General features: G+C 42.9%; 1 protein-coding gene across 2 annotated transcripts in view; it reads right to left on the reverse strand.

Annotated features, from left to right (window-relative positions):
• GALK2 (galactokinase 2) overlaps nt 1–21372 on the reverse strand; it is a 48342-nt gene that overhangs the window by 4419 nt on the left and 22551 nt on the right. The window contains exons 6-9 of one of the 2 annotated variants that reach the window (XM_026677095.2): nt 17300–17398; nt 16324–16476; nt 8502–8712; nt 944–1145 (exon numbers count right to left, since the gene is read on the reverse strand). In XM_026677095.2, the coding sequence (XP_026532880.1) occupies nt 944–1145; nt 8502–8712; nt 16324–16476; nt 17300–17398 (665 nt within the window). Of the gene's footprint in view, nt 1–939; nt 1146–8501; nt 8713–16323; nt 16477–17299; nt 17399–21372 lie in introns of both variants that reach the window. The other variant, XM_087972665.1, reaches the window with a different exon arrangement.

A 21372-nucleotide genomic window follows, 5' to 3' on the forward strand; every position in this document is an offset into this window, starting at 1 on the left:
TCCGACCTTGGAAGGATGGAAGGCTGAGTCAACCTTGAGCTGGTCAGGTTCAAACTCCTGGCAGTCGGTAGAATTAGCCTGCAATACTGCATTTAACTACTGCACCACCACGACTCTTCATCTACATAAAAGAATCTAGTTGGGACATCAAAGGCAATAAATGCATAAGCAGTTTTTGGAAAAAAAACATTGTATGTATCAAATGAGGTAAGTCACAGATTCAGTTCTTAGCATCTTCAAATAGGTCTCGAAAAATCCATTTCCAGGGACCCTGAAAAAGGCTTTTCTTTGCCTGAGGATCAGAGCCATACTGACAGAAGCCAATCTTGGCATGCAGAATTTTCCAGCATCACCTGGATCAAAGCCGTGGTGGCGCAGTGGTTAGAGTACAGTACTGCAGGCGGCTTCTGCTGACCGCAATTTGGCAGTTCGAATCTCACCAGGCTCAAGGTTGACTCAGCCTTCCGGGGTCAGTAAAACAAGGACCCAGATTGTTGGGGGCAAGAGGCTGACTCTAAACCGCTTAGAGAGGGCTGTAAAGCATTGTGAAGCGGTATATAACTCTAAGTGCTATTGCTGTTGCTATCAAGTAGCAAGTAAGAGGAAAAGGAAACTCATTCCTTTCAAATAAGACGACATCATGCTTGATGAACGAACAATCTAATTCCTCATGATTTAATTCTGACCATTTTGTGGGACCTCATAAGAGTGCACCCAGCACCAGTTTGGAACTTATGATGCCAAAGGCATCTGTTTGAGATTATCTGATCAAATCAGTGCTTTCTTGGAGCATCAGATAATAGACACCAATACATTTTTCATTTTCCCCACATACCCCTTTTAAAAGTTTTAATGTAGTTAAAGAAAAATGACGTAACGCTGTCATGTTTTCTCTGCAATCCAACCCAAACAAGATTTACTTTCCACGGCTGTGCAGACTTACAGACAGATGTCCACCAGCTGATCTAGTTCAGGGCAGCTGCATTCGTACAAGTCTCGGCAACTAGCATGGCTCTGGTTCATTAAATCTCCCAACAATGAGATGGCATCATCAGGTGCCCGCACACAGATGTCCTTGAATTCCAAAACTCTGGCAGCTTCCGCGTACACATGCTTAGCACGCTGGTATAACTTAAAGTTAGTCACTGCAGAAAATAAAAGGGGGAGAGAGAAAAATTCAGGAAAGAATGGAAACTCAAGATGATTTATTATCATCAGAATGTAGCCGTGCAGCTTCCAAACATAATCGGTAAGGGAGACGAGCTTTATTTCTCATTGGTTCGTGTCAAGGTATAAAACTACATGCCATAATTTGTCACCACTCCGGACTGCAGGGACAGCTTCAATGCATGTGGAACTTCACCATAAGCACCAATCGAATGCAGATTATTTGCGCAGTCAGAGGGAAACTAGAACAGCCCAAGAACAGAAATGGCACAACAGGCAGAAGGCTCATCAAAAGATAAGTTGAAGCAAAAGAAGAAAATGTCTCAGTAAGTAGATTCGGGATACAGGAGATATCTAAAGTGAGAATACTAAATAAATAATAAATAATAAAGTGAGAGTACTTGACTTACGAACGCAACTGAGCCCAACATTTCATTGGTTAAGCGGGTTTTGCCCCGTTTTATGACCTTTCTTGACTCAGTTCTTAAGTGAATCACTGCAGCTGCTATGTTAGTAACCCGGCTGTTAGGTGAACCTGGCTTTCCCATTGAAGTCGCTTGTGAGAAGGTTGCAAAAGGGGATCCCTTGTGACACAGCAACGGTCATAAATGTGAGTGAGTTCCCAAGGATCTGAATTTTGATCTCATGATCGTGGGGAATGCTGGAAGTGCCGTAACTGTGAAAAACGGCCATAAGTCACTTTTTTCAGTGCCGTTGTAACTTGGAACGGTCAGTGAGCGAACTGTGGTAAGTTCAGGACTCCCTGTACTCATGCCGTTGGAGATCTCATTGACAAATATTACTGGCCAAGACGAATGGATTTCTTTCTCTTCTTGCTCCTTGGAGCCCATGCAAGTCTGAGAATGATAATCGAAGTGTAGGCCTGGCACAAGGAACCTGAATGGCACCATAAGCTGATCAGAGTTGCTTCTTCATGGCTGCCTGCCTATATACAAGAATCTCACCAGACTATATTCTCTTGGGAACAGCCAGGTAAAAAAAAATTCAGGAATTCTCGGAGGTGGGGTGGGATCTCTGGTCTCCCCTGAAAAGACTGGTGAGCTTAGGGTCTTTGCAGGGAAGATGGTCTCCACCTTCCCTGCAAAGACCCCAGTCTTTTCACTCCTCTCCCCACTCTAGCTGGAGTTTCTACCACACGTCGAAAGAACTGAGCAGACTATGGTGCCCAGATAAACTCCTTTTTATGTCACACCCCCTGAACCCTCCAAAAGTGCTGCTACTAATGTCCGTTCCAGCTGGTTAAAAGTGGGGCATTGTGAGTATTACAGGGTGCAGAATCAAAGCCCCCCCCCCTTCCCGCCCCCAGCAAGAGGGGGCTGTGGGGAGAAGAGCAGAGAAGCAACAGCAACTCCTCCAAGGTGCCAACGTTATTTGGCTTGATATGAAACGCAGCTCTGTTTCCTAACAATGGACCCCCATAAGACAAATGCCCGAAGGCATCATGCTTCTGGAATACGATTAAACCTCACACCAATATTGCTTTTTTTCTTTTTTTTTACCCTTACACCCCCCCAAAAAAAAATTGCTGATCAAAATTGCTCTCTGGGGAGAGGCCACTGAACAATGGATAGAACTTGCCCAATTCCCAGCCTACCAAACTCATTGAGTACATTTTGTCCTCCAGCTTATGAATTGATCGCAGCTCTGTTCTCTTTTTTTTTTGTTTGCACGGCGTGGGTTACGGCTGAAGCGTTCGCCGAGGAGAGCTGAGAAAAACACAACACTCCTTCCCTGGGCAGCTTCTATCCTCAGGATGGTCCCTCCCTCCCTCTTTTCTTTTTAGTTTCAGGAATCCCTTCACCTGGGGGCCTTTTGAAATAACGCCCTTTTTTTTGTTTTGTTTTGGACGCCTCCGAAGTTGCGTGAGAGTTTGCCATCCCTCACGCTTCTCTTGTAAATCACCCTTGAACAGTAGTAACCCGAAAATGAAAAAAAGAAAGAAAAAGAAAAGAGCTCAAAACACGTCTGGTTTCGATTTGGAGGCAACAAGGCTTTGCCAAAGGCTGCGATTGATTCAAAGACCACCCTTCGGTAAAGCGATGCTTCCCCGGCCAGATTACCTTAAAGCACTTGGTGGCTCTCCCAGGCTCATCAAGTTATGCGTGGGCAGCTGGGCCCTCTCTCCATTGCTGCCAGCCAGCCAGACCCTGAAAAGGCAAGGCAAGCCCTCCACGACATTGGGTCCTGCTGCAGAAGGCTCTACGCACCCTGCCCAGATGATTGCTCTAACTCTAATCTAGTGCGGTTTTTTGCCTTATTTCTTAGGGAAGATTAAAAAAAGAATGCTAATGCAAATGACTGCAATCTAGTGTGACCTCTCCAGTGATTATCTCTCCACTGAAAGAAACCAGGGTTGCATTGTTGTTTGCTTAGGCTCTCTTTCTTGGAAGCGACTGCTGGCCAACTAAAGCAAGTCAGAAATGAAATCACAGCGTTCAAGAGATCTGTTTCTTCTACTGGACCATTTGCTGGAGAAAACCCAAAGCGTCGACAGATGATGGATTTGGGGGAGCGGAGCAGCCACTGAAATCCTCGCCACTCGTAAAAAAAATATGAAGGTGTTCATCTGCTTTTCTTTAAGAGGTGGGTCGCTTGAAGGACCAAGGTTGCAAGAAGATCTCTCCTGCATTCCCTTTATTTATGAGGAGGCCTTTCAGGAGTGTCCCAAAAGTGCTTTTCCAAAAGGCAACAAGACTCTCTTGGTTTCTGAACTTTCTTCGGACTTTCTTGGCCTTGAAGAAGCTTCTTGGATGAGAAGCGACATGTTTTTCAAGGAAAACAAACTGGGGAAGTCCAATTGCCTTTTGGAAAAGCACCTTTAGGACCAACCATGACCTGGATGATTGGGAATCTCCATGGACTTTGCAAAGCCCCCAAAAGCCAGACAAGGAATAACGGATGGAAACTGAACAAGGAGAGATTCAACCTGGAAATAAGGAGGAATTTCCTGACAGTGAGAACTATCAAGCCATGGAACAGAAGTTGCCTTCAGAAGCTGTGAGAGCTTCATCATGGAGGCTTTCAAGAAGAGATCGGACTCCCATCTGTCAGAAATGGTGTAGGGTCTCCTGCTTGGGTGGGTGGGTGCGTTGGACTCAATGACCTACAAGGTCCCTTCCAACTCTGTTAAAGTAAAACCTTCCAGAAGTGGCTTGCCAAGAGAGGAGATTGTGTCCAGGGTCACCCAGCTGCCTTTGTCCCTAAGGAGGGATGAAGTCACAATCTCCCTGTTTTTAGCCGGATGCCTTCATCACTACCCCAAGTTGGTTCTTGCCATACTAGAGAAGCAGAGAACCCATGGGCTTTGTGATTCTACCCTGATAATTGGGATATTGATTATGGAATTTTCCTTGCCCAGTGTGGGCCCAATTAAAAATAGAAGCTGTTTAGAGAGGGTGTTGCTTCTTTACTTCGTTTTTATATTTGGCAATTGAAGCCGTTCATACAATGAGTAAATACGTAGCTCCCCTTTTTCCTCCCATTTAAATTTTAAAGACCTGAATACTTCAGTTCCTTTTAAAAACATTTTGCCCCTCTGAAATGAGAGTCTGTTCTGAAACAATGAAATGCTTTTCCCTCCCTCCACAGACCCTTTACCCACTTTCAAAATTACGGGGCTTTTCGCTAAATAGAACGAATTTATTTATTCAAGGTTCAAGAATTTTGCTTGAAGAAAGCAAATTCAGTGCAGCTTGTAACAGAGGAATTCCATTTTTTTCCTCTATCCAGAAGTTGCTCCTGACTCTGAATTTCAGGAAATTATGCAAGTAATTCCACCCTCAGCTTTCTTTCTTTTTTAATAGTATTTTTTATGAAAAATTACAAATGAAAGATAAAAAAGTGCAAACTTAAAAAATAATAGAAAAAAATAGAAAGAGGAGAAAGGAAATAGAAATAGAAAAAAATAAGAATAAAGAAAATGAAAAGAGCCAAAATGTCAGGCCAAAATGTTCAAAATGACACAGCAAAATTCAATCCATATTTAATGAACAGCCTCCTGCCATACTCAAGCTATAACCTTCTAACCTACCAGATATATCCCAAGAGTTATATCTTTTTTGAGATATAACTCTTAAATATAAATACATTAGATATAATTTGTCTTAAGAAATCCCATATCAGTGACCAGTCTCCGGAGTGCTTGAGGCTGTCGGTCTTCAAGGACATAAAATCGGGTTCACAAAATTTATGCTGATCAGTCCTACAGGGACTGTTTAATGGGCTTGAGAAGATCGTGTTGCTTTCTTTTTTTTTTTTTTTTTGTAATAATTATTTGTGTTAGAAATTTTGAAATGTAAACAGTTTTGGAAATGTTGGCACAAAAGTGGTCGTAAATCAACGAATTCAATGGTCAAACAGCAACCCGATCCAGATTGTTTTAAGTATAAGGCAGAGATCATCACAACTGCCAAAAACTGAAACACTGGAATATTTTAGAAGAGGTCACTCTGGACGTTTTGAAGACATTTTGCAACTATATATAAATACACTGGGGGAAAAAATAGCAAAGAAGAGAGGCAGAAATGCACATTCATAGTAATTGAGGATTCCAAACCCAAGCTTGGGGTTATACAAACATTAGGCCCTTATATAGGGATATATCAATTTACTTATTTCTTCTTTGCAACTAACCAAGATTTCTCTCGTGCCAAGGAAAACAATATGATTGCTCCATGACCTCCCCCCCCCCTCCTCCGGTCTTATCAAGCAAAATCACAACCACACCATATGTTAAGAGAGATTCTACTTGACTTAACATCTGCAAACGCTAGATGGAATAACTTTTCCCGTGGGCTTTGGAAAATATTTCATAGTCTTGGTGTGTAAGAGAAAAGTGGGGGGGAAGGTTGAGGCAAAATAATTGGAGCCTATAACTCTCTACTCTTCTGGAACAAATCTGAAAAAGGATAGTCAACATGTCACTAACGTATCACTTCCTTCAATTAATGAGAATCAGCCCACCAAATGTCCTTAAACAGCTCTGCCCTTTCTTCTTCGTTGGCTTCGCTCCCTGTGGCTTCAACAAGGCTCTATTGCCAAGAGACGGCAAATGCTGGTACCCACCATCCATCTGGTGCCTTTTACAAGTAGAAAAATAACAAAGCCAATGACCACACAACCATAGATTCGGAGAAGGCTATTGAGGTCACTGGATACATTCCTGTGGTCAATGCAGGAATGTTAAATAAAGCAATCTCTCCCAGATAACTCGGATCATTTCTTTTGTAACTGCACCGAACTATTCTTACTGTTAGGAGACATTGATGTCTACATCCTGAATCCTAGGATGACACGGGGTCTGAACCAGTGGTGGAATTCAATTTTTTTTTACTACCGGTTCTGTGGGCGTGGCTTGGTGGGCATGGCAGGGGAGGGATACTGTAAAATTCCTATTCCCTCCCCACTCTGGGGGGAAGATTACTGCAAAATCCCCCTTCCCTCCATACCCCACTAACCTGCTTTCCAGCTCCATTCTCCTGTGCAGGGCAACCAAAGAAGACCCAGCCAATCAGCTGGGACTCGGGAGGCAGAGAAGAGATGGGGGCAGGGCCAGTCAGCGGTGGTATTTGCCAGTTCTCCAGACGACACAAAATTTCCGCTATTGGTTCTCCAAAACTGATCAGAACCCGCTGAATACCACCTCTGATCTGAATGTTCTTCTATGGGACAGCTATCACACTCTCCCCACCATTCTCCAGAGAGGCTGGGCATTCCCAGTCTTTGCAGTGTTCTCACATGACTTAAGTTTCTGGTTATATGAGAATAATTTTGCCAGTGTGTTCCAGAAGCCCCTTTTCAACATAGGGCCAACATTTAGAGTTTTTCAGTTGAAAATCTAATCAATGCAGAACTTGACCAACCCTATTCTAGCCATGCGAACCGCATTCTCAAAATTACACCAAGACTAGATGACGATTAGCACTGATGTCTATGGGGATTCTCAGTCATCCAGGTCATGGTTGTCCCAAAGGTGCTTTTTTCAGGAGGCAACTGGGCTGTCTTGTTTTTCTTTGAAGACATGTCACTTCTCATCCAAGAAGCTTCTTCAGCTCTGAATTCCAGTTGGCTCTTGAAAAAGCACCTTTGGAATTAGCACTGATGAAGGTACCTAGTTTGGGTAAGGAAGCGTCTGTAAGAAAAATAACCAAGAGACCACCACAGGGCCCTCAAGTATAGATGAGGCTGGTACTATTTCTGTGAATATTGATATTCCTGTATTGTAAGGAAATGGTAAGGTTCTTATCTCACCGTTCAAACACTGGATCCTCCTAAAAAATAACAACTTGTTTTCTTTCACTGTATTGCATTAAGTGGAAAAGGAAGATATAATCGGAGAGCTGTGATGTCTATGTTGCAAGCTGATTATAATCATGGGCAGCAACAGTTAGGATTGGCAGACAAGCTATTACAAGAGAATTTAGTTCCTTTCCCAAATCAGAAGTTATCCCGAAAAAATAAATTATCAAGATCAAAATGGCATTGCAATGTATTTCAAAGAAGAGAATTCATCACACTTGCTAGATAACTTAACCCACCGAACATACCAGTTTTAAATTGCTCTGATTGAATGTCAGAACCAGAATTTCTGCCCTGTTAGAATGACCGTGTAAGGCAAGTTGTGGATCCGGGGAGTCGGGTGGGGGCTTGATATAATGATTCTTCGGTTCTTATTGCATCTTAAAACCTTAAGGTAGGATACATTGAAATCTAGTTTTATGGTGGGTGATTTTCATGGATATGACATGAACCACCCTTTGTGTTGCTTAGACTGTAATGAAAATGGGCTGCTCTCTTTCTGAGGCTTTTCTCACAGGCTGCAGCCACCAATGGCTTCCTCGTGGTGTGTACAAGAAGTAGAAAAACACCAGGCTGCAAGTTGCTGATGAATCTCTATATGATAAATCTTACAGGTAAGAATTGCCACAGGTTGCATAAAAGAGCAGTACAATTTTACATCCTCCCCTTGGCACGGCTGGGTAGCCATCGGAATCAAGATCTCTGAACCCAAAACTCAATTCATTTCTTTCTTTCAGGATGTCGGAGTGTTGCACTAATGGTTTGGGGGGTCACAATTGTTGTACGGCATGCTTTAAAACAAGCACATCCACCACTTGCTTCAGCTGAAAGCCAGAATGATAGCTGTTCATCTCTAGATTCCACCGATCTGGTTCCCTGGAGTCAGATCACAGTTGACTGCAATGCCTGGAACATTTTTTTCCCCAGGCCCTTTTCAACATTGATTATTTAAAGTCCTTGGCCTAGACAGAAATGCTAAATTGCTTCTGCCATCACCAAATTGGCATGCTACTTACCACCCTGTGTGTTCTGGCTAAGGATCTGAGTGCGTAGCTCCGTGGGGCTAATTCCCAGGTTTCCCCCAATTTCCTCTAGGCTGTAAGGCTCAGGGTGAAACGCCTCTTCGACCACAGCCAGCATTTCCTCTAAGCTGAGCTTCAGCTTGGTTTGCACATCTTGGAGTTTTGCCACCGCTCTCCAGTCTAGGCCTCTGGATTTCGCTAAAAGCTGAAACAAGCAAAAGTATAAGTAGGTCTTTGGAGGCAAAATTAGGAACAGAAAGAAGTAAACCCAAACATTTCTTCAAGACACCTTAGTTTCTTTCCTTGAAAAAAAAAACACTTAGGAGAACACTAAAGGGATCAAGAATTGACTTTGCCAGCAAAGATTTTGTTAGGCAAAATAGAACGAGAGAGACAGAGAAAGGGGAAAAAGCTCTCGGTTCCCTTCAATTCGGGGATTTTGAAAAATTGTACAGATAAGGTAAAAATAAAATAAAACACAAGCAAGGTTCAGTTTATATAACCCAAGAGTCATATTTTTTAAAACATGGCATCTCAAATGTCCCAAGAAAGTTGCAAACAGGTTATAAAGCTAAGCTAACATTTCCCTCTTATTTATCTTTTAGCATTCAAAGATACACAAGCCATTTTCTGTGGCTGTCTAGATGGATGTTAATAAGACTTTCCTTCAGTTAATTCTCTCATCGTTTGAAAGACCATCTAATCTACTGAGGGACTTGAATTTTCTGGAACTCAGTGGTGATATCCCTGAATGTGATTTAATCTCAGCTCAATTCTTCTCGTGCAGCCTTCTCAAGAGTGATGGGTTTTAAGTGCAACAAAAACACAGCGACTGAATTCCTTTGAGGCATAATCTACCCCGAAAGCAAAGGCCTTTAAGGACCACCATAGGAACTTTATCAAACCCTTGTCCAGACAGAGAATTTCCTCCTCACATTAACAAGCCAGAGGAAAGCATCATTGGGGATTTTCCTATCTCACTGCATGAGAAAATTGCAGGCGATTCTTTTGGGAGACGGGTGAAAAAGATTGGACGTTTTCTTGGCCCTATCAGCAGGCCAGGCAAAGTGGAGATCCCTGATGCTTAAATGAAGAATCTTTAAAGGAATATTCCAGCAGCTGCTGGGTTCATGTATCCTGAAAATGGTAGGCTATTTCTGGAATTATTATTTCTGCCCCGGTTAATTTTGATCTAACTTGGACAACTGTGCCAGCTCTTTCCTAAGAGGTTCTACTTGGCATGGAAGAAAATCAACCAACCAGACTACAAATGTTTTTGCAGAGTCACCGGCAGCTCAGGCCACCCCAAACCATAAGGAGTACAGGGTGGTCTTCGACTTAAGAACAGTTCGTTTAGTGACTGAAGTTACAACAGCACTGAGAAAAAGTGACTGATGGCCATTTTTCACACAATCCGGGCAGCATCCCCCTGGTCCCGTGGTCAAAATTCAGTCCCTTGACCGCTGACTCATATTTATGATGGTTGCAATGTCCTGAGGTCATGTGATCTCCTTGTGCGAACTTCTGACAAGCAAAGTCAATGGGGAAGGTAGATTCACTTCACAGCCGTGTCACTAACTTAGCAACTGCAGTGATTCACTTAACAAAACTGTTGCAAGAAAGGTCGTAAAATGGGGCAAAACTCACTTAGGAGCCATAGTGGCGCAGTGGTCAGAGTGCAGTACTGCAGTCTACTTCTGCCGACTGCCAGCTGCCTGCAGTTTGGCAGTTCGAATCTCACCAGGCTCAAAGTTGATTTGGTCTTCTGTCCTTCCGAGGTGGGTAAAATGAGGGCCCAGATTGTTGGGGGCAAGAGGCTGATTCTGTAAAACCACTTAGAGAGGGCTAGAAAAGCACTGTGAGGTGGTATATAAGCCTAAGTGCTATTGCTATTGCCCTTCCTTCCTTCCTTCCTTCCTTCCTTCCTTCCTTCCTTCCTTCCTTCCTTCCTTCCTTCCTTCCTTCCATCCATCCATCCATCCATCCATCCATCCATCCATCCATGGTCCACAGTGGTTAGAATGCAGTATTGCAGGCTAATACTGCCAACTGCCAGCAGTTCAATCTGGACCAGCTCAAGGTTGACTCAGACTTCCATCCTTCTGAGATCGGTAAAATGAGGACCAATTGTTCAGGGCAAAAGGCTGACTCTGTAAACCACTTAGAGAGGGCTGTGAAACAGTATATAAGTCTGAGTGCTATTGCTATTGTTCTTCCTTCCTTCCTTCCTTCCTTCCTTCCTTCCTTCCTTCCTTCCTTCCTTCCATCCATCCATCCATCCATCCATCCATCCATCCATCCATCCATGGTGTGCAGTGGTTAGAATGCAGTATTGCAGGTTAATTCTGCCAACTGCCAGCAGTTCGATCCTGACCGGCTCAAGGTTGACTATCCTTCCGAGGTGGGTATAATGAGGACCCAGATTGTTGGGGGCAAATATGCTGACTCTGTAAACCGCTTAGAGAGGGCTGTAAAGCACTGTAAAGTGGTATATAAATCTAAGGGCTATTGCTATTAACAGCTGTCTCACTTAGCAACAGAAATCTCGGGCTCAATTGTGGCCATAAGTCCAGGACTACCTGTTTGTGCATTTTCCCAAACTTGAGCTGAGGTCGGGAGAGGAGGCCGTTTCCATAGCAAAAAGCCTAGCACTCCTGCACCATCAGGGCACCCGGAGCATCAACAGGGAGGCAGCTATGAGTCCTTGGTTTCTAATCGAGGCCTCCAGCCTGCTTAAGTTAGACCTTCTGGCCTGGATTTCTGGCAGGGCATGTGGGTGGCTTAATTCGCAGCGATTCAGTGGCCGTGAAAGATCGTGCCTGGTCAAAGGCATTTAGTGGCATAGAAAGCGAGACATGTGCGGCCTCTCAGCCCTGAGTCACATTAAACCCTGGCGGTGGTCCAACTTCTGCTCAGCCCGAGCGGCGGTTGTGGTTACTTTCCCTGAAGACAAGGGTGCAAAAATACACTTAGTGATGAAACCTTTCATTGTAAATATCCCCAAAAGCCATTGTTTGCTTCTTTCAGGCTTTTTTTAAAAAAAAAAAAAAGTTCAGGGGGGTTTCTATAAGAAAAAACATATTTTGAACCACAGCTGTGCCTAAATGGAGAAGCTTGTTTGCCTCCTCCCCCTCCCTTCCTCCCCCTCCCTCCTCCTCCTCCTCCTCCTTCTTCTTCCTTCTTCTTTCTCTTCCTCTTCTTCTCCTACTCCTCTTCCCATCCTCCTCCCCCTCTCCTCCTCCCCATTTCTTCTTTTTCTTCACCTCCTCCTCCTCTTCTCCTCTTCTTCTTCCTTCTTCTTCTCCTACTCCTCTTCCCATCCTCCTCCTCTCCTCCCCCTCCCCCTTTCTTCTTCTCCTTCTCCTCCTCCTCTTCCTCTTCTCCTCCTCCTCTTTGTCAGCCTTCAATATTTTCTCCCTTTGCTTTGCATCTTTCGGCTGTCATAAGTAAGGGGGGGGGAGGAGGGGGGAATGGTTATGGGAAGTGAGCTGGAGGTGTTACAAACCAGAACTGTATAAACTGGGGTGGTGGTGTAGATTCTTGCTTAGATTTCTATTCTATGCTATGCGCAGCTGCAACTCTTTATCAAACTATGTCAAGGTCAATGGACAGAGGCCTCATCACCACCTGGAGATGCCCACATGATGATATACACAACTTTTAATTGGATGAACCAATTTAACTATTGGGGGTGGGAACGTTGCCATTACTTTGTATATGTGATTTACGCGCCCATTTTCTCAGATTCAGAATTCTTTTGTTGCTACCACTTGATTTCCAGTAAAAGATATCTTTTCTCTGATTAAAGGAGTCTAAGTATTTCCTTCTTGGATTTTGAATGGAGCACCAGCTGACACTCTTCTTCTTCCTTCTTCTATTCTTCTCTTCCTCCTCTTCCCATCCTCCTCCTCCTCCTCTCCCCATTTTTTCTTCTTCTTCTTCTTCTTCTTCTTCTTCTTCTTCTTCTTCTTCTTCTTCTTCTTCTTCTTCTTCTTCTTCTTCTTCTTCTTCTTCTTCTTCTTCTTCTTCTTCTTCTTCTTCTCCTTCTCCTTCTCCTTCTCCTTCTCCTTCTCCTTCTTCTCCTTCTTCTTTCCTTCTCTTCCTCCTCTTCCCATCCTCCTCCTCCTCCTCTTCTTGCAAATTTTTTAAATAAGAGGTTCTAGTCCTTTTTTTTTTCAAGCAAAGCATGCAATCTGCACTCCCACTCCTAAATTACGCTGGGAAGATGCATTTAGCTCTCCTCTAAAGACAGACAAGGCCACGCTCCAGGACCCTGACCTCAGAGTACTGTGGCACATGCAGGATGGCAGTTAGTAGGAAAAAGGACAAAAGGTGAGAGAAATGCAGAAAAACTACAGACCGGGACACATTTCCACTGTGATTTCTTTCTTGCTGTAAAGCCCTGGAGAGTGAAACCTGCCTTTAAATAAAATGTGCTAGTCAGGAAAGGCCCCACCAGACTCTTCCTTGTTTTTTTAAGCTGGAAAAAATAAAGCTATATATTGAGGGTGGGAAACCATTTGAAAGATTAATGTCATTAATACATTAGAGCTACTGCGGTTGTCTAATTGCATCTTTTCTGTTTTAGTCCGGTTCTGTTTATCTCCATCCCTCCTTTTTTGTTTTCCTTGTTAATTATTACAACATTAATTACTTTTGGTGTCACCTAGTGACCTCCCTGAGGCTGTTTTCCTTTTTTCAATTCAATTGGAAAGCCTCCCCAAAGTCAGTTCAGATGGATGTACTGCCAGGTAAGGTAAAAGTCACTGTCAGCCCCTAAAAATTGAGAATGCTATTAGGCATTCATGCCAACAAAATTGAAACTTTCAATCCCTATCTATCTTCCTTAACACTTTGGATTTGATTTCTCTAGCAATAGCAATAGCACTTAGACTTATATACCTCTTCACAGTGTTTTACAGCCCTTCTAAGTGGTTTACAGAGTCAGCCTATTGCCCCCAACCATTTGGGTCCTCGTTTTACTGACCTCTGAAGGATGGAAAGCTGAGTCAACCTTGAGCCAGTCAGGATTGAACTCCTGGTTGTGGGAAGAGTTAGCCTGCAATACTGCATTCTAACCTCTGTGCCACCCTGCAGTGGTTAGAATGTAGTATATTCTACAACTGGCAGAGCCTGAAGGAGGCAGGCAGGTTGGCTGAATCCTTGCTACATGTTGAAAAGAGTCTAGTTTCTGTAAACTTTCTCCCTAAATCAGAAGAGATTCAACAGAGGGAGGTTTGTCTGAGCAACATTAAAAACGAAACAAAACAGTTTTTGGATGCTGATGGGAGATACTAGTGACAAATTGAAGACTACTAGGTGAAGCCCAGGAAGAGCCATTCTGGAGTAATGGTTAAGGCACTGGGCTAGAAACTCGGAGATTGTGAGTTCTAGTCCTGCCTTGGGCACTTAATGACAGCTGGGGGATCTCGGGCTGGTCATCGTCTCTCCATCCTAGGCAGGAGAGAATGAGAAATTGCTTCTGAAATCTTGCCAAGAAAACTGCAGGGATCGGTCCAGGCAGCTGCCAGAATTCAGCGCCAACACAAGCCAACGAAAAATGTAGATACGGAACCTGGTGTAGTTATAAGAACGGTGGTCCCAAAGTTCCAATTTTCTTGCTCCACCTCGCTGTCAAGTAAAACCTTATTAGAGGGATGACGCCATACAGGACTCCTCCTAATCTCGCACTAAGCCACTTCAAAGGGGACGGAGTCGTCTTCCGAGCAACTGAGCAATGGTATTTTCCTCCTTTGTTTAATGTTAAGGGTTGGTCAAACTTTCTCTTGCACTTCATTTGACAATCATGACTCCAAAGCAAGGCATTTCCTGGCAGTTAACAATCAGATGGCGAAAGGATTGGCTGTCTTTTCCAGGCTAGCCGTTCGCTGCCAAGATAATGTTCCTCTTTTCTGGCACTTCTGCTGTAGGCTAGTTTGGGAATTACATTCTTACGCTACACATTTATATCATTTTCATTCCAGTTAACTGTTTTGCCTGTTTTCCTCCACCCCCATCCCAAAGAATCCAGGAAAGTGTAATTTGATGAGATTGCTAAAACAACTCCAGGAATCCAAGTTGGCCCAGCAACCTTGGGGTGAACAGAGAAACGGCTTTGCTCCATGCTGGGTTCTCATCCAATTCCTCTTTTAACTGAAAGAGTTTCTTGAAAAGGGTTTGAACAGAGAAGAAGCCAGTGAGGCTGGTACAATAGGAACAACAATTCCTCACCATCCAGTCAGAGCTGAAGAAGCTTCTTGGATGAGAAGTAAAATGTCTTCAAAGAAAACCTGGAAAGTCCAGTTGCCTCTTGAAAAAAGCACCTTGGGGACAACAGGAACAATGGACACCATATTGCCTAACAACCCAAGTGTGGCTTGACTATACAGCCAGTTTGGTCTAATGGTTAAGGCACCGGGCCAGAAATCAAAAGACTACAAGTTCTAGTGCCACTTCGGGCATGGGAGCTGACTGGGTGACTTTAGGTCAGTCACCGGGAGACCGTGAGTTCTAGTCTTGCCTTAGCCATTAAAACCAGCCAGTCCTCCTCTCTCTCTCTCAGTCCCACTCACAGGGTGGTTGTTGTGGGGACAATAGGAGGAGGAAAAGTGTGTTATTGTAAAACAACTCACTGTCTTGCGTTATTTGTAAAAATAATAAAGGTGGGATATAAATAAAAGATGCACTGACACATGAGGATTCTTCAAGTAGCAAAATCTCTGGAGATCCCTCGTGATACTAATGCCACTCTATAAAGCCTTAGTAAGACCACACCCAGAGTAGTGCATCCAGTTTTGTTCACCACACTATAAAAAAGATGTTGAGGCTCTAGAAAAAGTACAGAGAAGAGCAACCAGGATGATTAGGGGACTGGAGGCTAAAACATACGATGAACAATTGCAGGAACTGGGCCTGGCTAGTCTAGTGAAGAGAAGGACCAGGGGAGACATGACAGCAGTCTTCCAATACTTGAGGGGCTGCCACAGAGAGGAGGAGGGGGCCAAGCTATTTTCCTAAGCACCCAAAGGCCAGACAAGGAATAAAGGAAGGAAACTGAACAAGGAGAGATTCAACCTAGAGAAATTTCCTGACAGATCAATCAACCCATGGAACAGAAGTTGCCTTCAGAAGTTGTGGGAGCTTCATCACTGGAAGCTTTCAAGAAGAGACTGGACTGCCATTTGTCAGAAATGGTGTAGCGTCTCCTCCTTGGGTGGGGGGTTGGACTAGATGACCTACAAGGTCTCTTCCAACTCTGTTAATCTGTAATGTACTTCTTCTTTATAACATGCACCTTCCTTCCTTCCTTCTTAGTAAGCACAATTCTCTTATGGGACAGCTTAGTATAACCTTTGCATATTATCAGGTACATAGTCCGGGTTCCTGATAGAAACCTTTTGCCCCAAGTATTCCTTAACACCAATCTCAGAAACTGACTTTTCACGTTGCCCCTCTCATTTTTTTGGTTCCGCGTCGCTGTGAAAACGTTTCCCTTTCCATGACTGAGGGAACATCCCCCTTGCTCTCCTTGCGTGAGAACCATCTCAAAAAAGGCCCTTCGTTCCTTCCTTCCTTCCTTCCCAGGCTGATCTTTTTTTACTAGCCTGCTCTCCAACTGGGCTGAATTCCATCCCGACTTCCATCCATCATGTATATATGGCTGGAGTCCAGATTCCCGGAGAGATAAACATGCCCTTTGAGGCAGCACCTGACCTGGTGTTAAAATAAAGCAACAACTGGTAGAGTGGAAGGGTGTTCCAGCCAACACATATTTGGGTGATGGTTTCATTAGAGTTTGATGAAAGCCATACAGTACCTTCGTAGCCAGACGACACTCCATCACCCTAATATTGAAATGAGAAGTCGCGGCCTTGTTCATTTCAACACAACTGTTTGCAATCACAAAAACTGCTCCTCCTGGAAGCTTCACGTCGGTTGCCTTCAGGGGATTAAATTCTATCAGTTTTGCCTGCGGAGAGTAAGAGTAAGAAAGTAGTTTCAACTGGTAGCCTAGCTGTGTTTAAGATCAATAAATCAAACCCCTTTAGCTTTGGACATTTTTTCCTCCTTTGTCTCAGAGAATCTTAAATTAATAAGGGAAAAAAAAACTAACATCCAACCAAACTAAGCTACTTATGGTACAAAGTTACTCATTGAATCTGAGCACTTACTCCCCCACTAGAGATGGTTTCTCAATTTTGTCATCCGGAATCTTATTAATGTTCCTTTGATTTGATTTTGTTTTACTCTCCACAATTTACGAGGTCACTGCAATTTAGTAGAATTAATCAGATCAGCAAGAGAGAGAGAGAGAGAGAGAGAGAGAGATGAGTGGGTAGGTTAGGTAGGTGAGGTAGGTAGATAGATAGAGATACATAGATGATAGATATACAGTTAGATGATAGAGATGATAGACATAGATGATAGAGATGATAGATAGATAAATAGATAGATAGATAGATAGATAGATAGATAGATAGATAGATAGATAGATAGACAGACAGACATAGTTACATGATAGAGATGATAGATAGACAGACAGACAGACACAGACAGACAATTTGACCTACAATAAGTCAAAAGGGTTTTTTAATCAGGATACATCAGAAAGTCTTGCAATATTCAAACATGCCCAATTATAAGAGAAAGCGAGATGACTCTCAATGTTTCCCCCCTCCTGATAATGTCACACATATTTCAGCTCTTTTGCTTTATCTTATCATTTTCTTATTGTGTCGATTATCTCAAAGCATCCCTTGAACACTTTCCTTAATGGTTCAGGCGGTACATACGGTTCCTTTTTCTGCCAGGAAACAGATGGACTGGTCCATGCCGCCTCCTTCGGTGCCAATGTAACGTTCGCTCTTGCTGCACAGATTAGCCAGTTCCACCTATGGGGACACAATGGTCAAGGGCAGAGAGAGTTTAGAGTAAGGGGTCTCCAAACTTGACAACTTTAAGACTTGTGGACTTCAACTCCCAGAATTCCTAAGCCAGCAAAGCTTGAAGTCCACAGGTCTTAAAGCTTGAAGTCTACAAGTCTTCAAGTGGCCAAGGTTGGAGACCCCTGTTTAGAGGATATCCCTGCAGGCATTCCTTACAGCAGAATAACTCTGAGATAACAGTCTCGTTCCATGCATTCTATACTCCATGAGCTAATTATCACATCGTTCCATCTATCAGCTGGTATCAGCCTTCCTATGTCTCTCTTTCCCTCTGACGGAGCCCTGATTTCTCAGGAGCAAACAGTTCCCTAAGCTGCTGGATCTTGAGAGGCATGTCATGTTCTGCCTCTCTTCACTATTTGAAGGGTTGGGATCTAGGCTGGCATTAGGCCAGGGCTCTGTGGTCTTGTCTGGCAACCCCAATGATCGGTGACTTAAAACAGGAATACGTGAGACGGAGCACAGCAAGGAAGCAATTCTGCTCTGTTGAGGCAAAGATGCTACGTCTAGGCTGAAGAAAAGGACTAGGGGTGACATGATGGCAGTGGCTGCCACAAAGAAGAGGGAGTCAAGCTATTCTCCAAAGCACCTGAAGGTAGGCCAAGAAGCAATGAATGGAAACTAATGAAGGAGAGAAGCAACTTAGAACTAAGGAGAAATTTTCTGACCCTGAGAATAATTAATCAGTGGAACAACTTGCCTCCTGAAGTTGGGAATGCTCCAACGCTGGAAGTTTTTAAAAAGATGTTGGATAACCATTTGTCTGAAGTGGTGTAGGGTTTCCTGCCTAAGCAGGGGTTGGACTAGAAGACCTCCAAGGTCCCTTCCAACTCTCCTCTCCTCTCTTCTATAGATAGGATGGCCCCCTCCTCTCTAGCCTAGACTCCTATGTCCAGCATTACAAATAAGAGGCAGTAAATAGTAATGACTCAGTAGGTAGACAAAAATGCCAAATGCAGTCTGAACATCCGGCTGACTGTGCCACAAACCAAATTTTAAAAAGACAAGATAATACCTCACAATTAGTGGTGGATTGCCCATGTAGAGTCAAAGTCTGTCTAATTTTGAAGAATCCTAGCAGTTTCTTTGAAAGACCCTTAGACAGCACTTGCTAATACTGTTTGAATAAGAAGTCCTTCCTGGGAATCTTTCTTTTGTGGCAGGTTACACCAGAAATCACTTTTCCCCACAAAGACCAGTAGGAATACTTAGAAAATTATACACAGAGAAATCCAAGACTGGTTTATGAACTGAGCTTCGGGGGAATATTTAGGTTTTATTGCCTTTTGGAGTCCAAACCTCCATGTCAGCCTTGGCCAATCAGCTGATCACCACCAATGTGTTGAACTTCAACTCTGATTATTCTCCAGTTAGTCTGGCTATTTATTTCCCATTCTATCCACAGGTTTATGGTGGCTGAAGTTCAAAAGTGAAGGACAGCAGAAATCCAGCTCCTAATGTACAATGCCCAGGATATCATGATTGCAAACATCTTTTCCCTTAATACATTAAAAAGGGGGGATTACAAACATTTCTTCCCTGTTTATAAAGCTGTGGCGATTTAAGCTAGAGCACAACCAAGGAGACATTATCCAGTCCATGTTGTAAGATAAAGCCAACAAATCCTTCGCTTTTGGAATGTGCAGGCCTGCCCACTTTTTTGTTTCCATAAAGGCACCGAAAACAGACTTCAGTTGTAAAAATGAGAGCTCAAGAGCTGCCTAATCAGAGCGAAGGGCTTGCAATGATGGCGAAAACCTGATAGAGCGGTTTCACAACTCTCCTTCAGCTATGTCAATTACCTCATAAACTCTTAGTGGAGAAGATAGAACTGTCAAAAAGGGATTAACAAATTTGAAATGTGTAGAAATCCTTCGGAAAACGTGTGAGTAGAACCCACAACCGATTGTTCAGATCTGACAGATGTTTTTAATATAGAAGACAAAAAATGACGGTATCTCCTTCAGTGCTCTTTGGAGGTAAACTCCAAAAAATATATATATAAAAAAAATAAAGGCGAATAATGAACTTCAGAATTCTAATCTCTGCTTGATAGATGAAAAGAGTGGGTGGTATTTATCTTAGCCTGGTTCAGCACTTGGATTTCTACTCCAAGACCATCTTTAAATCTATTTAAAGGAAATCGTAAAAGATAAACATTTATCTAATTGACATCATGCTTAATGGAAAAGGTTTCCCCTTGTTTGTCTACTGTTGTGCTGACTCACTGTGGTTTATTTTCCAGTAAACATGGACGTGTTTCTGCTGTGATACATCGAGGTTGATTTACAGGATTCGGTGTTAAGTTGGAGGTGAGACTACAATGGGGGGAAATTATGAGGGCTTTCAACGAAACAATAAAGACCCCCCCCATTTTGGATCCATGTCTTTGTTGAAGAAGTAGACCATGTCTTATGGTGGCCTTCAATAAGCCACTTTCACAACAATCACAAAAATCTGAGCTTAACCTCTACACAACATAATCACCACTAGACACTACTCTACCTTAGAGAAGTCCTCCTGCACAATCTTTGTGGAATTTGACACGTTTTCTTTTTGACAAGGAATAACTACCAGTCCTAGTTTGAAGACTTCTTTGTGGGTTTTTTTTTAAATTAATTTCATCACATGACTGATTCCTAACTCCATACATAGCTTATTATCCAAAAATGACTTATTGCTGTCAGATTTTTAAAATAATCTCAGGAGAAAAATGGGATGTTATCAGTCAGCCATGGAAAAATCAATTATTCATCTGCCTAGAAGAGATGCACTAGTAGGTAACACATAGTTATGAGGCCTTCCTCTTCATATTTTGTTTCTTCTTGTATATTTTATCTTGCACACTTGTGGTTCATAATTACCACAACAATGAGTCTCAGGGATTCTTCTTTTCAACCATGTCCTTTAGCTGCTTCAGAAATCTTGGAAATATTCCCATGTTAATGACCGTAAACAATCAGCTCTTTAAAAAAAAACACAATACAGATAAAAGTGGCATGAATGTCCCTTCTGGACCCTTTGCTTTGAACTAGTCTCCTCAGAACACTTAGATAAAGAGATGGCATATTTAAGGATCCCTCTCAAGGTTGTTTGCATGATCCCCAGGAAATGCTTAGTGTTAGGAAGCATGACACAACCTAGTTGTTCTTATCACCACCAGATAGCATGGAGAGGTTCTCCTATGTGGCAGATTTGGCATACTATGACTTCAGTGGACAATATGTATTCTGCTTAGACAACCAAATCTCATAGACAGACTCTCCTTTTTAGCTAGGTGGAACGTGATTTAGCTAGAATGGAATAGTGAGGAAAGCTTGTTCTCTCTGGAGGTGTTTAAGAAGAGATTAGGCAGTCATTTGTCTGGAATGGTATAAGGTCTTCTGCTCCGAGGTCCCTTCCACCCCTGTTATTCACTATTCTGTAGTCTGTTACAGCTTCCCTCACCTTTCTCTAAGGCCATCTCTCTGTGAAAGAGTTGGACACTTGGTTTTCAAGATGTCTTTTTTGCAGATATAATCCGGATGTTTGTATCAGTTGGCAGCTATTAATCCCAGATTGACAGCGCATGAACTAAGAATGTTTATCATTGGTGGTTATCCAAGAGACTATGTTTAGGCTTTTTATGTTTATGCAACGAAATAACGTTTAATCAGAAAATATCTAATTAGGAGAGCAGAAAAACAACATTATCAAGAACCGTGGCACAGTCTGCAAAGCGGCCCCCACTCTCCCAATACAAGCTAAATATGGTCACAAACATTAACAAAGCCAATTCTGTTTCGAACAAGTCCCTTTGCGGAGTTCAACTCCTTGCTTTTAATTGTAAGTTTTGCGCTTTAAAACAAAACATACTTTCAATATTTGTATTCATTATTTTCCTTGGACATGGACAAGGTCGGTAGATAAAACCCTGCATT

Source organism: Notechis scutatus, chromosome 11 (assembly GCF_049901735.1).
Source record: "Notechis scutatus isolate UNSWTSFEM ecotype Mainland chromosome 11, rNotScu1.2, whole genome shotgun sequence".
Lineage (NCBI taxonomy): Eukaryota > Metazoa > Chordata > Lepidosauria > Squamata > Elapidae > Notechis > Notechis scutatus.